Consider the following 20605-nt stretch of genomic DNA (forward strand, 5'->3'; position numbering starts at 1 on the left):
GATAGGATATTGAGGCCTAGAGAGGCTAGTTCCTCAAGGAGTTTATGGTGTGATATAGAAACAAACACTGTGGATATGTCTAAGTAAACTGCTGAGACTAGGTTACTATAGTTTTAGAGCTGATTTACTGCATTTTGTAAAGTTTAAAAATGCAGTAATGGTGTTGTGATTAAACCATATTGAGTCAAGGAGAATAGTTTATAGTTGGTAAGGTATTTGAGCAATTGGGTGTGCATACATTTTTCTAATATCTTGGATAAGGGTTGGAGGTTGGTTATCGGATGGCTGTTGGTTAGTTTGGCAGAATCTCCACCTTTATGTAGGGTATGATATTTTCCAGATGTTGGGGACATAGTTTTCTTTTATGGATCTATTGATAAGTATGGACACTGGGAATTCTATATATTTTGCAGCTATTTTTAAACATAAAAGCCCCCCCCTCACACCCACACACATCCAGCTTTGAATGAATTTGAGAGGATGTGTGAGAAAGAAATAGCAGCCTTATTAGGAAGTAAGAGAAATATTTTTTTACATCCTTTCCACTGTTGACATATCTATCCTAGAAGACTTTGTATCCAACAAGGATATCAGATATATGAAACCTGATAATGGTGGGGTATGGTGTTAATGGACACAGTTGATTATGTAGGCAGAATGACTGCTTTATTGGCTGATACAAGTAGATATCAAACTGTGTCTATTAATGACATAATAGCATACAATGTAATCAATGTATACCTGGATGGATTGGTTTTATATGGAACAATACCTGTTGATATGGTTTGGTTTTTGAAAGGAGAGGTCCAGTTATACCTAAAATCTTTGGGATTCCATAGATTCATTCAGATTTGAAAAACGCTGCTCTCCAACCAATTGTTTCAGCTAGGGGCTCTATCACAGAACCATTAGTTAAATACATTGATAGAAAATTGAAAACTCTGTTTAACAATGATCAATATATTTTGAAGCACTCCTGGAATTTTATCAACAAGTTAAGGGACACTCAGCTGAATGATGAATGTCTCTTGGTTAGGCTGGATGCTAAAATCTTGATCTCTGTTATACCATACGAATGTAGTTTGCAATGATTTAGTGAAATCATTGTAAAATATGAGGCATTGTCAGATGTTGAGACTAAGATGATTTGTGAATTTATGGAGATAATTCTTAACAATTATTTTATTTTTTTGATCGAGAATATTTCAGACAAATGAGTGGTGTAGCTATGGGGGTCACATGTGCTCCCATGTTTGTTAATACTGTATTAAATTAGTGGGAAAATGAAATGGTAATTAATTTGTTCCATTACAAAATGTGTCAGATATATTTTCTATAGTTGGATAATATGTTTATAATATGGAAGGGTGATTCAACACAATTCAAAGAGTTTGTTATGGAGTTAGAAGACACCACCTCTTTTTTAAAATTTATATCAACCAATTCATTATCTTGATGTAAACATTATCAGAGTGGAGAATAATGATTTTGAGACTGCAGTTTACAGAAATTAGATATACAGCAATTACTTTTCGACTACAGTACCAGTCACCCCATACATCAAAAGAAAGGGTTAGTGAAAAGCCAATGTATAAGAATTTCTTGATTAACATTGAGGGATGATTGGTATTTGTTTGAATTAAAAAAGTTGAAAGTTATGTTTTGTGAGAGGGTTTACGAAGTGAAAGTGGTAGAGAAAAATATTGAAAATGTGCTTAAACAGAGGAGTGGGAGATTTGGTCCCATAATACATGTAGGTGTGTAACATATTAAAAATGAACAGAATTGTCCAAATTCCGACACAGTGGTTGATACTGACCAGAGGTATTTTAACTACATGGTTTATATCACTCTTTGGACACTGAGGAAAGTGAAAGAATCCTTGGTAAAAACCGTGACATTTTAGGAAGTATAAACATCCCTCACATAAATTTTAGTGAACACTAGAAACTTAAATTTTGGAAAGACTAATAGCGAACAGCAAGAAATTGACAAGGGACAGATATAGATGTGGAAGTTGCAATAAGTGTCATTTTATAGACACTGGTGAAGAAGGTCAGGTTTTTGGAAAGATTAAATAAATGGAGGAAAACAGGTAGATTCAATTGTAAGACAGACAAGATAGTGTACCTGGCAAGATGCTGTTCTTGTACAGCTTTTTATATAGGGAAAAAGACAACTCTTTGTACAAAAGAATTCATCAACACAATTACAGTATCCATAGGAAAGATGATAAGAGTGTATTAGCAAGGCACTTTTTATCATGTGATAATTTTATTAAATTTAAGTTTTTATTTTTGGAAAAAATAAAAAGCACAATTTACAGGGTGATTGGATATAAAAAAAGAGCTTCATAAGGAAATGATTGAGCAGCTTAGAGCTGCTGCATCAACTCCACCATATCTCAGTTATACCATTCCTATTGCCATCGAACTTAAGAGACATGTTCTTATTATTTAAATATCAAGCAGGCTTAATACTTTGTAATTTTTTTAATATTAATATATTAATATATGTTTTATGTTTGCAGCTTTAAAAGAGTCATTAGTATTTTTTTTGGGGGGGGGGTGTAGACAGAATGTTATTTAAATCAACAGCTGTGTCTGTTACCTAAAGTTCACATGATGTTTCAGCTATAGAGGAGACAAAAAAGGCTTAACTGACAAGGTGAATGATTTTTACATTGTATGTTTTAGAATTTAAGATTTGTTTGGTTACTCAACTAAGATGTGATTTGGTCAGTTGTACTGATTCACAGTGGAAGTTTATGACTGATTAGAACTATACTATTGCCTGTCTCACTCTGGGTTCTGCTGCTATTTTGACATACTCCCCTGGTAATTTGTTGGCTGCCAAAGTGGTTGGTTTCATTTGTAGTATTTATTTTTGTTATTGTTGAGGTAGGTACATTACCAAGTTTAAAGGGTACTTTGCTGTTGGTAGGAAAATGTGAAATAGTGAGAGGTGATGTGGAGTTTGTTTAGTGATGATAGACTTTACAAAGTGGGTGACAAATTGAGTTGCTGTATTACCTGGGTATTTAGAGGTTGTGGTTGATTGGGGGTAGAGTGTTACCAGGGTTTAGCAGTGACTTTACAGACTGCCAGAACAGTTTAAGGTTATTTTTGTGGATATTTTGAAGCTTTGTAAAATAATTTTTCTTGTCATTTTTGTGAAATGTAGGAGATATATCCTGTAGTGTTAATTGAATTTTATTTATTTATTTATTTATTTTTTTGCATATGTTTTCCAGGCCTGGTCTCTATTTAATAGTAGTCTTTTTTAGCCAGGGTACTGGAATGGATTTGAGTCTTTTTTTTCTGAGTGGCACCTACTTATTTAGGATCATTACGAATATATGATTAAAATGAGTAACTGCTTTATCTAGTGGTAATGTTTTCAGCCAATTCCATTTATTTTGCTTTAGAGTTGTTATAAAGCATTCCGGGTGGACATTCTGCAGATTATGGACTTGTTTGTATGTTACTTGCTTCTCAAAGTTTATCTACTGTCTGATAGTGTAGTTGAGTAGATGGTCACTAATACTGTATGGTAAGGTTCCATTGGCTTTGATGTTGTGGGATGTATTTAAAAGAATCCAATCTAGCATGCTTTCTTTGGTAGATGTTTTGTAGGTCCTGGTAGTGACATTTAATAGTTTTGACAATCTGAATAAATTTAGGACAGGTGAGGTATTTGGTATTTTTTCCAGTCAATGTTTACATCACCTAAGATTACAGTCTCTTATTTATATTGTGGCACAGCCACTGAAGGACTTCTTCAATTGTGGCTACATTGCTTCCAGGAAGAATGTAATAGTCCTGCTAAGCAGACTGATTTACAGTTACTTACTCAAGCTCAGTAACTGTAAATCAGTCCTGCTAAGCAGACTGATTTACAGTTACTGAGCTTGAGTTGAGCAATCAGAATTTTAAATTTATGAAACTTAGGGATAGTTTGAGGATGTTGGATTACTGCTATGGTAATTTTTACAATTATTGATACTCCATCTCCTCTTTTGTTTGTCTGTCTAGCCTGATTATGTTATTTACAGGGGGAGTATTTCATTACTAGTTATTTCTGGCTTTAGCCAAGTTTTAGTAGCTATAAGTATTTTGAGGTTATAGTGTGAGAGAGTTGTGTGGAGATCATGAGTCCTGTTGCATATGCTTTGAAATGTTTGTTTAGGAGAAAAAAGTTGTGAACCGAGTTGTGGTTTGAGAGTGGAGTTGTGTAATTTTGAAGGGTTGAGGTTGGTTCTAACTGGATATATTGGGCCTGGGCCAGGACTGAGTAAATGTCCTCACTTTGGAGCAAGTTAGTTATGGTATGCAGATATATCTAGAAAAAGTATAGCCCTTTTATGTATATGTAGGTAGATGGAGAATTATGGCTTACTAAGCGTTAACTGTTTAGAGGTATGTGTGTGTTTAGTAGTGAGTGTGGATATAGTTTGGGAGAAATGCTTAAAAAATATGGTGTGTTAGAGGACTGTTATGATTATAGATTTGTGGGAGAGAAAATGGGTGGATGTAACTGTGATTGTTAGATTGGGATGTGTGTGAGATAGGTGAGTATTATGGTGATTGCAAAAAAAAGTAATGCTCTTGAAAAAAATGCAAGATATGTTGTGTACATCATAACAGTGTGAGTAGTGTTTCTTGTAGTGTAAGATTGCTCCGATATTGTCTAGTGTATGTTTAGGGTGGTTAGGGTGTGTTATTGAAGGTTGCAAGATTATTAGACAGGGTACAAGTCTTAATAGTGATCAGGGATCTGGGAGGTATTGCTAATGGCAGTTATTGGTTAATTGTGAGAGTTGGGCCTTGGTTGGGAAGAATAAATGTAGGTGTAGTGAGGGTGGGTGGGTGGGAATTGGGGTAGGGTAGGAGAGTGTAGTGGAGCTTGAGTGGATCAATGGTGGAATGGAGCAGAGCCCACACACAGAATATTGTATTCTCAAGGAAAAAACAATCAGTAGAGCTGCATTCAGAAGTAAGATGAACTTATTAAGGCAATATTAAAGAGGTTAATCTACCACAAGCATAGTGTATTTTATGCCATTGTTTCTAACGGTGAAGAAATTAGCAGCAGGCTATTATTAGCAAGCCTTACTAAGCTTGATTAAGATTGATTAAAACTGATTAAGACTGATTGAGATTGGAGACTGACCTGTACACATTTTTTGTTAGGGACTATAACACAAGTATATAGACTTTCCACCTAGTCTAAAATGGTACTGTTAGAATAGGGTGCATAAGCAAATACATTTTCCTGATGTGAATTTGCAGGATATGTTATTGTTAGATAACTAGCTAATGGGTGGAAGAAAAATATTGGTTTAGTATTAGTTGAAGCAGCTGGAGTACTCTAGTAGTATGCACACAGTAAGACAGCTAGATGCATTAAATAAAGAGTATATCAGTAACTTATGATTATGACTTGAACAATAGTTATACTTTAAATTATCTTTTCCACTGGGGGAAGAAGTTCTTGGTTGTAGATGACTAGTCTCACTGAGTATATTGGCAAAGTTTTCTGGAAGGTGGATGTTGATGCACTACATGAATATATTTTTTACTGTCTACAGCTGAAAGAGAAGAAAATATGCACAGTAAGACACACAGAGGAAGGGATAAAAATTTAACTTAAACTGTGCTTAATATTGGAGAGAGGTGTAGAGGTTAGGAAAATATACACATACATACCCCTACCTTCACCACAGTTCCCTGATCTCCTTTGGCAAATTATTAAGAAACACCATTGTAAGGACTTTAGGTTGTATGTGGAAAGTACAGGACAGTGCATAGATTTGCTAGTAGGTAAATGAGTAAGAACCTATTAGAAATTGAAACAGTTTAACACACATTTTTGTAAGCAGAACAGTTTAAGCCAGAATTTTCTGTGCTACAAAACACTTATGCCTTCATCACTAACAATAATAAGCAGCAATTTATTTATTTATTTGTTTCCATGTGTTAACCAGGTTAGTCCAACTGAGCCATACGGCCCATTTTCAGTGGAGACCCAAGGAGAAAAAATCCAAGATACAGAATTAGTATGAGAGTTACATACTGAAAAATGTATAACCAATCAATATAAAAATTAACAATGCAATGTAGAAAAAAATGAGATAAAGAGAAATAACAATGCAAAATAAGATATATAACTAGTGCAAAAAAATGTGGCTGAAAGCAGAAGTACAAATCCGTGGGAAAGTAATGAAAATAAAAATTACAACACATACAAATAAAATGTTCAACTCATAAAAATAAAATGTACAATGTGAGGAAACAGAACAGTATAAGTGTATTTTTTACATGAAAACATAATACTAATATTGAATTTTTGACAGATTGAAACAAGTTCTGAAAAGTAAAAGTGAGGTATGAAGTAAGTTGGAGTAGTAACAGGAATCGTGGAGGATTATGGCAAGAGCAGGATCTTGAGTTCAGGAAGTTATTTTTGACTTCATTTTTGAAACAGATGGTACTATTAATATTACAAATGTTAGGGGGTAGCCTATTCCAAGATTGGGACACTGAATTTCTGTAAAACAGTTTGCCAGTATTTTTATTTGGTTTATAGAGTAGATATCTAGAAAGTTCTGGTCAGAGCTACAAAGTAAGTGAGCTGGGATATAAGGGGATACTATGGAAGAAAGATAGGGACAGGCTAAAGGTTTATGTAGTAGATAGTGTGTGAGCTGCAGCTGTGAAAAAAGCAGGAGTTGGTGGAATTCAGGTCATTAAAGTTGTTTCAGGGCAAGACAATGATGTGATTTGTATGGTTGGTTACAGGCGAATCTGGCTATGTTATTACAAGTTTGGTTAGTAGGGATGACTTGAGATGGGTAAGGATAGGAGAGGCATTGAGAAGGTAAGAAAGGAGGAAGGCTTGAGCTAGAGTGGGTTTGGAATTGGGGGGGGGGTCTATATTATAAGACCGAAAGTGCATATGTGCGGCTACATAAAAGTCAACACATAATGCACGAAACCTGAAAATAGTGAATGGCCACGTAAGTGAATTTTTCCCTAGGGAAAAAACTTACATGGCTGTTTGCTAAAAAAAAAATAATTTAACACCATAAACAGGTGGGGGCTTCACCCCCTCACACCCCCCTAACCAAATATACCAACTCCGATATCACACTATAGGGAAGGAAAGAGCAACTCCATGAAGTTGGCCAACTATCTCCTTGCTCTATGACATATTCATCGAATCGCTTAAATGCGAAATAGGAATTTTTCATTTCTATAGAGAAGACCCAATTTTTGGTTTGTTTTTTTTAATACAGTGTTGTATATGGATGTCGAATTTTAGCTGGTCATTGATTATTGTACAGAGTAGTTTGGTGTGAAGATCTGCTTTGATAGGGGTGTTATTGACAGAAGTAATGGTAAAGGTGGATTTATAGTGAGAGAGGGATTTGGGAAGGAAAAGTAGGAGTGTAGTCTTTTTGGGGTTAAGTATAAGCTGGTGTTATGTTAGCCATTTTTCCATAGATGAGAAAGTGTTTTGAGCGATGGAAAGAAGGTTAGAGATGTTATCTGAGACAGAGATGAGAATAGAATCATCAGTGTATTGTATAAGAGTGAGGAAGTGGTGCAGAAGGAGTATAGATCATTAGTGAAGATGTTAAAAAGCAGAGGGACAAGGATTGAGCCTTGAGGGATGTCAGTATGGATAGGCAGGAAGGGGAAACAGGTGGATTGCCATCTAACAGACTGGAGTCTGTATGAGAGATAATCCAAGAACCAGTAAATAGTAGGGGGAGGTTAAGCTCAGTAAGCTTGGCAAATAACATAGAATGAGAGACAGTATCAAACACTTTATAGAGGTCAAGGATGAGGCATGAAACTAGAAGATTTTTATCCCTGGCTTCAGCAGCAGTGTGAGTGAAGGACAGGAGGGCAGTAAAGGAGTTATGATTAAGCCTGAAACCATGTTGAATAGGGGTTAGAAGATTTCCATCTATTAGGTACTTAAGAAGCTTTTTATGAATACATTTTTCAAGGATTTTTGAAAGTGGAGAGAGAATTGTAATGGATCTGAAGTTAGATGGATCTGTGGAGTTACCGCATTTGTGTAGTGGTATGGTGTAGAAATATTTCCAGGTATCAGGGACAGTGGATTCTTGGATAGATCTGTTTACTAGGATTGAGATAGAATAGGCTATGGAGTGGGCTGCAAGTTTAAGAAAGAGGGGAGGGAGGTTGTCAGTAGAAGGAGAGCATAGTTTTAGTTTTAGCAGAATGGATTTTATGTAAGCAGTGGAGACAGGTTTAAGAGAGAAAGGGGTGTTCTTGTTTGTTATATGTGTGGTATGAGAGTAGTTTTGAGACTGACAAGTTTAAGTTAGTTTTTGAATAAATTCAATGAAGTGGGTATTAAGTAAGGTGGCAATTTCTTGGGGAGTATTGTTAGGATAGGAGTTGGAGGTGGTAGGGTTACCATGGTACAGGATTTTATTGATGGAGTGCCAGAATTGTTTTGGGTTAGAATTATAGGCAAATTGGACATTATAGTAGAATTGTTTTCTTTTTTAGAAAGGTTTTGAAGTTCTTTATACTTTTAGGAAAGTCTTGTGGATTTAGTTTGTAGCCATTGTTTCCAATACATGTACCTTTTTTCATGAGAGTCAGGGTGTCTTTAGAGAGCCAAGGATAGTAAGATGCTTTTACCTTCATTTTTCATAGAGGGGCAATAGAGTCAAGGATATCCAGAAAAGTGTGACTGAAATGTAGAACTGAGTCATTGAGGGGATGATATTAGAAGGGACCAGTTAATAGAGGCTAGTTTATTATTAAAAGTTTCAGCATTAAAGGAAGAAAAGTTGTAATATTCTATGTAGTGGTGGGACTTGGGTATTTGGAGGGAGTGTCTTCATACTCTAGTAGAGAGGTGGTTGCTTAGGGATTCAGGTAGGGTACTGGGGTTATGATAGACTACAGTGATGGCAAACCTATGACAAATTTGTCAAAGATGACACATGCCACGACATTTTGGGTGACATGTCAGCGATTACCAACACCCGAGTTACCAAAGACACTCCTTTTGCATTCATTGCTCACATGAAGTACACTGAATTATTCTGGGTTTGGTGTGTCAAAAACTGCTGGCACACAAGGTTCACCATCACCGTTACAAATAGAGGGTCAGATCTGAAAAAATAATCTAGTCTAAGGTGAAGCAGTTATCACTGCTTTTATTGAAATGAGTAGGGGTAGTAATAATTTGATGGAAGTCATAGAGGTTAATATGTGGGAAAGAGGAGGCAGTGGATAGTTTTTGCCAGTCAATATGGTTTCATAGGGGATATGCAGTGGGATCCAGGATAGGACACATTCAAGGATGGGAATGTTGTTACTAGGTAGTGTATATATATATATATATATATATATATATATATATATATATATATATATATATGTATATATATATATATATATATGGATCACCTTTAAAACCTCGAAATCACATTTCGCCGACACACTAATAACCGACACCAAAGGACCGACAACAAAAAACGCCGACAACGCGAAACACCGAAAACCATTACAGCAACACACTACACGTAAACAACACAGTACACTACATAACATATGCACTATCCCTAACCCAAACCCTAACCCTAAGGTCCGACACTACTGCACACTTACCCTACCTGCACCCTAACCCTAACTCACTTACCCACCCGTAACCCCAAGATCCGACACTACCGCACACTCACCCTACCTGCACCCTAACCCTAACTCACTTAACTCACCCCTAAACCCACAGTCCCTCACTATCGCACACACACCCTACCTGCACCCTAACCCTAACTCACTTAACTCACCCCTAAACCCACAGTCCCTCACTATCGCACACACACCCTACCTGCACCCTAACCCTAACTCACTTAACCTACCCCCAAACCCACAGTCCCTCACTATCGCACACTTACCTGTCCACTCCCTAACACTAAATCCCTCACTCGATCGCACACTTACCGAGTCCGTCGGGTTCTCACCTTGTCGGTCATCTGCGTTTTCGGTGTTTTCGTCCCGTCGGATTCCGTGTCGGCGGAATGCGATTTCGAGATTTTAAAGGTGATCCATATATATATATCTATATATATATATATATATATATATATATATATATATATATATACAACAACACCAAAAGGAATCCCACGTAAAATTCACAGCAAAACCCAATGTAGAAGGAGCAGGAAACAAACCAGTAGACAGGAGCTCACAGTATTGTCAGTCGATGCTCTCTAAACATATATTCCAGAAATGTAGACGCAAAACTTATAGCTTTAGGACACCTTAGGAAACCTTGTAAACTGCAAAAGCTTGACATTTGAACAAGTAACCCTTGTAAAAATTCTCAAAACTGTATACTATTGGTTTGTCTTTCCTGCTAAACATAAGTTTCCTAGGTGTCCTAAAGCTATAAGTTTTGCGTCTACATTTCTGGAATATATGTTTAGAGAGCATCGATTGACAATACTGTGAGCTCCTGTCTACTGGTTTGTTTCCTGCTCCTTCTACCTTGGGTTTTGCTGTGATATATATATATATATATATATATATATATATATATATATATATATATATATATATATATATATATATATATATATATATATATATATATATATATATATATATATATATATATATATATATATATATATATATATATATATATATATATATATATATATAAATATATATATATATATATATGATATATAATATATATATATATATATATATATATATATATATATATATATATATATATATATATATATATATGTATGCCGTGGTGGTGCAGCGGTTAGCATTGTCGCCTCACAGCAAGAAGTTCTCCCGTTCGATTCTCGGTTGGAGCATCTTCTCTGTGGAGTCTGCATGTCCTCCCCGCTGTCGAGTAACGTTAAAGACATGCAGGTAGGTACAAGAATGAATGGGTGTGCTTTCTTTGAAGGTTGGGCGTCGGGCTGGCAACTCGGCACCATAAAAATCCACTGCCAATCATTAGCGGACCGGAGTTCCGCTGTGGCAACCCCTAACTGGGAAAAGCTGAAAGACATTACTATATATATATATATATATATATATATATATATATATATATATATATTTATATATATACACACACATATATATATATATCTGCTATAGCAATGGGGGGTTGAGGTAACAGTTAAGAAGGAAAAGTTCAGATGGGTGTAAATTGGGATGAGATGTAGGCATGGGAGAGAGGTTGAGGTGCTCGGAGTGCATAATTGCAATACCACCACCTTTTTTGTTTGCTCTGTCAAAACAATGTGTTGTAGTGGGGAAGTAGTATTTCAGTATTAAGGATATGTGGTTTAACCAAGTTTCATATAGGACTGAGTTATGAGTGGAGAATTGGGTGATTCAAGAATATAGCTCTGTAACTTTCTTAGGCAGACTCTGTATGTTCATGGCATAAATGAAAGGTGTTTAGTTGGGTAGGTATTAGTTGTATATGGGATGGAAGGGCCAGTGTTGGGGGTGGATGTCACTATCTAATAGTAAGGCTTTAGGTGATGGGATGGGTTTAATAGTTTAAAAATAGAAACTATAGGGTTTGGGGAGTTTATTTTGAGAGTGAGTATTCTGAGATTGTAGAGCTGAGTGTAGGAGGAACTGAAAAGAGAGGGGGAGATTTGGAAGGGCAGGGAGGGTTCCTTGTGTAGTAAAGGATCAGTATGTGAAGGAGATGCATGAAAAAGATTAAGGTTTGTATGACAGGAGGTAAGGAATGAGAAGGATAGAAGTAGAATAGCTATGAGGTGGTGTGTGTGTGTGTGTGTGTGTGTGTGTGTGTGTGTGTGTGTGTGTGTGTGTGTGTGTGTGTGTGAGAGAGACATGGGTAGTAGAAAGTTAGGTATATGTAGTGGTAAGGGTTGACGTATTTAGGTGAAGTTATTTCAGGGAGTAATTTAAGTAGAAGAGATGTAGGAGAGAGGAGTGGATAGAATTAGAGGAGTAGTGTTGAGGGGTATTGTGACTGGGGGTGAGGAGAATGGTGAATGATTTGGTTGGTAGAGTTAAGGGAAGGGAGGAGTTAATGGCATAAAGGAGATGTGGAGAGCAAAGCAATAGGGAGTTTGATTTCTTGTAACTGGAGTTATGGGAGGATTGAGAGATTTGATGGATTGGGAAATGTGGGAGGAGGAAGTCATGAAGAGTTGTTGGAGGAAATGGTGGTCTAGTGAGAGAAGTAGAGAAATTGTCACAGAGGGTAGTAAGGGGCGGTGCCAAGAAGGGGGAGGGATTGTAGCTGACTGTCTGTTGAAACCAGGGATGGTTGGGAATGGGTATAGAGTAGGGGAGCAGAGTGAACCCCAGATTACCGAGGGAGAATGGAGTGGGTTGAAGTCAAGGCAGCTAGTCAGGCTCCAAGAAACAATCAGCCATCCAAGTGGAAAGTAGGCAATATCTAAGGTAAAAATAAATAAATATGTGAATGGAACTTCTTGTCACCAACTTTCTTTCTATATACTGTATATATTGATGGGTCTTACTATGGATAGTTTCAATAGTTAGAGGAATAAAATATATGAAGGAACTGTTAGGGTGAGGGGAGGGGAGGCGATCCCTAAGAAGACCGAGATAGTGTGCGCACCACTAGGTATCTGAAAAACTAGAGATGTTACACTTGATAAAACTAGCCTAGTACACCAGTAGAGCACAAATAATTATTTTTTGTCATTCAGGTGATGATTAAGCTCTTGCCATTGCTTGCCGAAGGTTTTTGTGTTGGGGAGGATGATCCAGTCAGGCCAGATATTGAAAGGTGTACTCGTGGGAGAATTTGGTTAGGTGAGTTCTAAGAGAAAAAAGATAAGGTTTAGCCAGAGTAGTTAGGAGAGGTAAGAGAGAGTAGATTAGGAGTCGCTAAAGTAAATTTGCAATTTAGTAGGCAAAAAGAAAGTGGAATGACAGGAGAGGAGGCCAAGTTACAGAAGTACTGGGGGTTTAAAAGCTGTTTTAGGAAGGAGTATGAGGTAGGAGAAATAAAAGGTAGGGTGTGAGCGATTAAGAGAAGGGAGAGATTTGGCAAAGCAGTAGGAGAATAATGAGTCTGGTAAGGGAAACAGAGGTTTGACCAGAAGAACAGATTACTCATTGTACAACATATGCATTCTTTGCAATAAGCACTTTTTAGGGTAGCTTATACAAGTTTAACAATAAGACAGTTTTAAAAGCTTATGGAACTTTAAAAACAAAAACAAAATTGATACATCACAGTTAAACATATATGCTACAGTACTAAATCCAGTCTGTTTTCTGAAATACTCACAGAAAGTATTTCTATAACAGTATAAAACCAATAAGCAAATACATATAGTCTCCTGTGCCTTGTACTATAACATTCACTTGTCAGGGATAGTTAGAAGAAATATGTATTACAACACTAAAAATACCAACAAGCAGGTTGACAACAGTGGTAATTACTGATAGTATATAAAGACATCAAGGGGAGACAAGAAGTACTTCTCAGCTTAACACAATATAAATATATATATATATATATATATATATAGAGAGAGAGAGAGAGAGAGAGAAAGAGAGAGAGAGAGAAAACTAGAGAAAAGATAGCTATAGATATACATATGTTTATGTGTGTGTACATATATATGTATATATATATATATATATATATATATATATATATATATATATATATATATATATTATACCTGTCAACCTGGAAACATCAAAAATCTAGACAAAGAGGCATGAAAAATGGGTACAAATCTGTATGCTGATTAACATAAAATTTCCATAAATAATGATGTAACCCCACCCACTCCAACGGAATTTTGGGATACCGATTTTCAAACACAAACTGAAGAATAGACAACCGAAATATGGCCCTAGCCCAGACCATCTAGTAATGTTTACTGATAAGGGAGAAGATGATGAACCTTACGATTTTGTTTTTGGTGACTTGCAGTATGTAGGTTGTGTAGTAAAAGTAGTGCATTTAATGGTAGGCAGTATTCTAATCTTAGCAAAAGAATATTATACTTTACTAGGACCTCCAAAACTCATTCTCCATGCCCTACTGATCAGTGGTGTAGCTTGAGTGTGTGCCACCCAGGGTTGTCTTTGAGTTTGCTGCCCTCCCCCACCCTCACAAAATCATGGTCGAATGGGGCCCCCATACACAGCCCTCCCCTCTGCAGCCATTCCAATGTCCCATTACTTGGCTATTTCACCCCATTTACCATAAACACTGTAATGTGTGTACTGCCTTACTTCTATGATGATTATTTGGATTTAATTTAAAACTTTTATTTTACATTTTATAGCACAAACACTAATAGACATCTGCTAAACAAAGCAATGCAGTCTCACAATTAAAATAGACTTAGCATTAAAACTTATCTGCCCTTGAAACTCACATTCATTGGAACAGCACTGAAACCCACATTCAAAGAAAATGCATCTGTTCAGTGGCAGATAAAGATTTCCTATGGGCTGCTTTCAAATCTTAGGCCCCTTGCACATGAAACATACGTGTGTTCTTTGATACACCTTCCTGACTGTATTAAATTGCATTCCTTGTATAGTACAGCACACTTGTTAGAGCGCGTTTTAAATTTATTGTTTTGAACATTTTTCCACTACGTAATGAAACAAAATGCATGAACCAGTAATGACAAAACTGCCAATTCAAAACATTTCCATTATAAAAGTCTACTCACAACTTCTACAATACATCAGTATCAGTAAATATGCACAATCTCTGCAGAAGTAAAAGTCATCTAAATAATTCCACATTAAAGAGATCTGTGAGATCTGCAAGATCTGTAACTAATGGAGAGGATGCTGCTAGCAAACAACTTAATATTTCATTTAAAAATAAAGTGCCTGTTGCCCTTGAGGAATACATTCCTTTGTTACATTAAAAAATGATAAGCTAGTAATATTGCAGTAGGGAATGTATGGCAAACTGATAACAGGTTCATGGTTACTTGGTATCTCTGCCAAAGAGGACATTCTCAGGACTGCAGAATCCACCCCCTTTAAAAGTACAACACAGTACAGTGTCAGCAATCCATCTACATACTATGGGAGTAGAAGCTACAGTCTTCTGCATCAAAAGCAAGTATTCTACCTGTTGTACTACTAACACAAACAGATTTAGGTTGGCATAAGCATGTGGGAGTAGAACCCACAGCTTTATGCATCAAAAGCAAGTAGTCTACCAGTTGTGCTAAATAAGTAATGCCTGCAATAAGGAATCACCATTCAAAAGAAGCAATGCCTGCAATAAGGAATTGCCATTCAAAAGAAGTAATGCCTGCAAGCTGAGCTGTTAAGTAAAAGGAATCACCATTCAAAATAAGCACAGGAACAAAGTAAAGCTCTGTTTCACACGTTATGCCTGCAAGCTGAGCCATTACATAAAAATGAATCACCATTCAAAAGTAGTTCAAGAATCTGCCATTTCTCTCAGCCTTAATGCCTGTAAGCTGAGCTAAACACACACTCTCACAAAAGTAGTTAATTAAAGAAGCTGCCATTTCTCTCAGCCCTAATGCCTGCAACTGACCTAAACAAAATAAAGAAGCTGTCATTTAACACATGTTATGCCTGTAAGCAGAGCCATTAATTAAAAGGAATCACCAAGAAGCTTCCATTTCTCTCAGCCGTAATGCCTGTAAGCTAAAGACACTCTCAAATGTTATGCCTGCAAGCTGAGCTAAGCACAGTAAACAAAGTAAAGAAGCTGCCCTTTCGCACACACACACACACACACACACACACACACGCACACATGCACACACATGCACACACACGCACACACACGCACACACACACACACACACACACACACACACACACACACACACACACACACACACACACACACACACACATGCACACACACACATGCACACACACACGCACACACATGCACACACACACACACACACACACACACACACACACACACACACACACACACACGCACAGGCTGTGTCCTTCGTCCTCTCCTCTTTAACATTTTCACCAACAGTCTCTATACTTCCACACAACAGGCAACCCTAATACAATACACAGATGATTCTACTCTCATTTGCACATCTGACAATGTGGTACACCTCCAAAAAATTACTCAGGAAGCTTTAACAGCCACTGAAACAATGCTTCATAACGTACGGCACGCTCAACCCAAAAGAAAGCAAACTACTACTTTTTTCCCTAAGTCCCTCTCTCATGAAAAAATGTAATTTAAAGTTCTCTGTCTTGATAATGCAACCACTGAAGACACTTCTCATAGCAAACTATTAATGGTGATAGTGGATAATAATCTTACATTCAACTTGCATATACAAAATTGCTTTTGAAAAACTCGTCAAAAACTGTGGTTGCTTTACAGAGCCAAAAACTTTCTCACTGATGCAACTAAAACTACACTTGCCGTTACTTATCTCATCCCTACACTTCTTTATGGAATACCCATCCTTACTAACCTCCAGGCTTCACAAAAATTGAAATTTGAACAATACTATAACAAACTTGTTAAATTTGCAGCACATTTCCCTTCCAGAACCCACCACTGTATAGCACTGAAAAGCTTAAATTGGTTAGAACTATCACATCAACTAACATATATTTAGCTTCTTACCACATATATAATTATCTGGTGTCCATCTGCCTGCCCAGCACTAGAAAACGTTCAACACAATTATGTTCCCAGTCAATCATTGTGATCCAGCAGCCAAAAACTCCTTTCTGTCTGTAAACCTAGTAAATCTGCTGGGCATTGTCTATACTCGTACAATGTTGCTAAGGCCTGGAACTCCTGACCTGTATTCATCAAGTCTATATCCTCCTTCCCATCTCTCAAAATCACTCTGAAAGACTTCCCAGCTAAAATCTGCCTCTGTACTTGCTCAAAACCATGATAACCTATAGCCCTAAAAGTGAACAAGTACCTTTTCATTCTGTATACTTCCCTACTCTCCCTTCTTCACTTATTTACTTACTGCTATCTAATTCTCTTTTCTGACTTTCTTTCTAAATATACAATAAGCCTGTTTTTCCCCATACTTCATATTGCAATTCCTGTTTGTATTACACTAACTTACCATTAATTTCTCTACAAACTGTCTAAAATTTCTCTGAATATTAAATGATTGTCATACACCTTGCATCGATTTTTATGCAATGTTTTTATATTATGTCTAATTTGTTTTAAGTATTTAAACTGCATATGTTTTATTTTATTTTGAATACTGTGGCATTTTGTTCTTAAATTGTTTTGTAATAATTTGGAGCTTTTCTCCCCAAGTCAGATTTTCCCAGTAATCAAATGTTAATAATAAATACATAAATAAATAAATAAAGCTGCAATAATTACTACAGAGAAGGATGAGGATCTTTTTATGCATCTTGTAGAGGCTAGTATAGGCAGCACATTTTTTATGAATGCAATTGACAGTGGATCGTATAGTTTCTTGTATTAGGTTTAAGTTAGTAGTTGCAAAGTTTATATCTTGAGAAGATGTTTAGAAGGTTAGCTGTAAATTGTTAAGTGGTTTTACAGTGGTAACAAGAAAGAAGATTCTGTATGCTTAAGTATTAAGCTGAGAGGAAAGAATGTTTGTTAGTGTTAATACAGAGTGATGGTGAGAGAAATGATACAGGAATAAATATTTCTTTATGCGTGCAAAGCTTAAAGTTTGCATCTGCATTTGTGTTACATTTGTAAGTACTTAGGGACTATAACATATGCATGAGATTTTGTATGGCAGTTGATGAGTGCAAGCTGGTTAGCTTTGTATTCTTGAATCAGTCACTGTTAAACGGGCACATTGTTCTCATGTGTAAATTATTTCTATCCATACATACGTTTACTACATTTTTAGTTTCAGGTATTTAGTGATTATTACATATGCCATACCAGTTAGATGTTAGTTAATTCTGTACTTTTTCTAAGAATAATTTGTGATTGGGTTTTGAATGTAGTTCTGAAGAGATGCAGTTCCATAGTTTATCTGTGTATCCTGAGTGAAGGGAGCCACCTATGTGATTCTTGGATTTAGTTGTAAGTATTTGATTTTGAATTTATGAGCTGAGTTTTCGGATGGGTTGTGTCTTTGCATAGGTTTGGCTATTGATGAGTATCTGTTAGGATTGCCTAAGATGTTACAAATTTGCTTAAGCTGGATAAAGCATGTTCTGAAGATCTAGCCATCAATTTGTGGGGGGGGGGGGGGGTTTGTTTGTTTTTTATTGCAGGTTTGCACATGGGTATGTTTTATTTGGTAGATTTGCAGCAAATGTATTGGTTTTGTTGTTTGCACATTTTGGTAATGTATAACTGATTGGCGTGATAGAAAGAGAGTACAAGCTGCTATTAGCTGTGCTTGCTCTGTTAGATAAGGTTTAGATTTGTGTATTGTAGCAAGTTTCTGGTTGTTTTCGAATACAAAATCATTTTTGTTATGATTGCATGTTAAAGTTTTGATCTATGAGGACTCCTACTAGTTTGTTTTACTATACTTTGAAAGACGTTTTACTTAAGGATGTTTTGTAGAAGTGTAAGATGAAGCTAGGGATAGAGTTGGAATGACAATCAGCTGAAATGCTGGGATGCACTAGTGCTAGTCTGCCAACATGGAGACTGAATTGCTGAAAGATCAGACCTTTATATATTAAGTGCGAGATGCCATTTATCTGAATATTTACTTTTCTCCAAGGTATGACAATCTTGGAGTTGGTATATATAATTTCAGGAGTATGGGGGTGCAATGGAGGCTTTACACTCTTGCAAAAAAAAAAAAATTTTAAGGAGGAATGATTTTGAAATTCACTCTTCTCTAGGTTTTCTGGGGGGGGTTTCAGCTTTTTGGCACTCGAAATGTCGAGTGCCAACATTTCAATAGGAAGATATTGGCACTAAAGATCCGTTTGGTTTTCTTCCATGTAGTATCCTAACTTATTTTCTGATTATTAATTTTTTTTTTTTTAACCTAGATCTATTGCTTATTTGTTTCTTTATCCGAGGCATAAAACATACATTTATAAAAATCATTTCTATGCTTGTCATGTGTAAAGTGCATCATTTATCTGCAATTATTATTACATTACCTGTATTTTTAATCTAATCTTTAATTTAATCTATTGTGCAAGTGCAGACTTCTCAGTGCAGCCTTTTCCTGATAAGCAGAACAGTGATTTTGACTAAATATATTTATTTTATTTATTTAACATTTGTTAACTGCGAAAGTCCAACTTGGAACAAAGCCAATTTTCAGCAGAGGCCCAGGGAGAAACGCTTCATATGAATGTCTTTCTAACATGGAAGGAAGCCAGAGCACCCAGAGGAAACCCACACAAATGCAGGGAGGACATGCAGATTCTGCATAGAAGGCACCCCAGCCAAGAATTGAACCGGAGAACCTCTTGCTGTGAGGCAACAATGCTACCGCTTCACCACTGTACCACTTACTTTCCTTTTTTAACTTGGCTAAACATTTTTTGACTGGTTAATTTTGTTGGTTGTGATTGCAAATCATCATTTTGTCTTGCTTGTAAGTAGAATTTGTTTTATTTCTCCTATAGGTACACATTATTCGCTCAAGAACATAACAAAAAAAGAAAATACTCTGGATGGACTAAATCCATATACAAACTACACATGTATTTGGAATGCATTCTTTGAAAATGTTTCCATTAAAACTGAAAAGAAAAATACAATGACAGATGTTGGAAGTGAGTATAACGTGCATTGTAATTTAGAAAGTTTCTTCTACTGATGATTATTTTTGCAGCATTACCCATTTACCCAGTAAAGTATAACTTTGAACTTAATGATGGTACTTTACCATACTCAGAGCGAGTCTGTGATACTTTGTTTAATGTATTTTACAGTGATTGTAAAAACAATAAGTCCGCTTCTTGCGAATAACATCAGATTAAAAAAATACTGCCAGTTCTTTAGGCAGCATCTCTGCAACAGTAAATCATAATTCATTTGTTGTATCCAATCTCACTGCGCCTCCACTGAAAATGGGCTCTGAACAGTTGGACTTTCCCAATCAACAAAGACAAATAAATAAATAAATTCCTTGAGTTGAAATTACAAAAGCTTTGGCTTCCTTCCCTGTAGAGACCATTGCCAACTTTGTTGGACTGCACTGACATAGTTACACGTTTCTCTTTATATACTACACTAGAACATGTTTTCTTCAGTTACCCTTCATATTTTTGAATATGAGATGTCTTCCACTTACTTGAAGAAATGGTTAACTGCATCAATTAATAAATGTCACTGCTAGACAAATAACCTCTAAAGACTTCCCCATATATTGTTTCATTAGACCTTGACCAAATTGTCTAAAAATGTTATTGTTTTAGAAATGTTAAAAAACTGCAGAAGATCATTGACAAAAGACATGACAGTGTTTTCTTACTGGCAACAGATATAAGTCCTCAGAAAAGAAATGAACAAGGAAGTATGTTGAAACTGTGAATTCATAAAAGGTAAAAATGCTTATTCAGCAAAGATCAGAGTATATAAAGAATATAGTATCATAAGTTATAGATTT

The 20605-nt window shown here is 36.2% G+C and overlaps 1 protein-coding gene across 1 annotated transcript in view; it reads left to right on the forward strand.

The window, feature by feature from the left end:
• LOC122814279 (receptor-type tyrosine-protein phosphatase C-like) overlaps positions 1 to 20605 on the forward strand; it is a 2027173-nt gene that overhangs the window by 1242629 nt on the left and 763939 nt on the right. Inside the window, exon 21 of the mRNA XM_044086870.1 lies at positions 19620 to 19769. Coding sequence (XP_043942805.1) covers positions 19620 to 19769 — 150 coding nt within the window. The remainder of the gene's footprint in view (positions 1 to 19619; positions 19770 to 20605) is intronic.

This window comes from Protopterus annectens, chromosome 10.part0 (genome assembly GCF_019279795.1).
Source record: "Protopterus annectens isolate FY-2018-M chromosome 10.part0, PAN1.0, whole genome shotgun sequence".
NCBI classification, from domain to species: Eukaryota; Metazoa; Chordata; order Ceratodontiformes; family Protopteridae; genus Protopterus; species Protopterus annectens.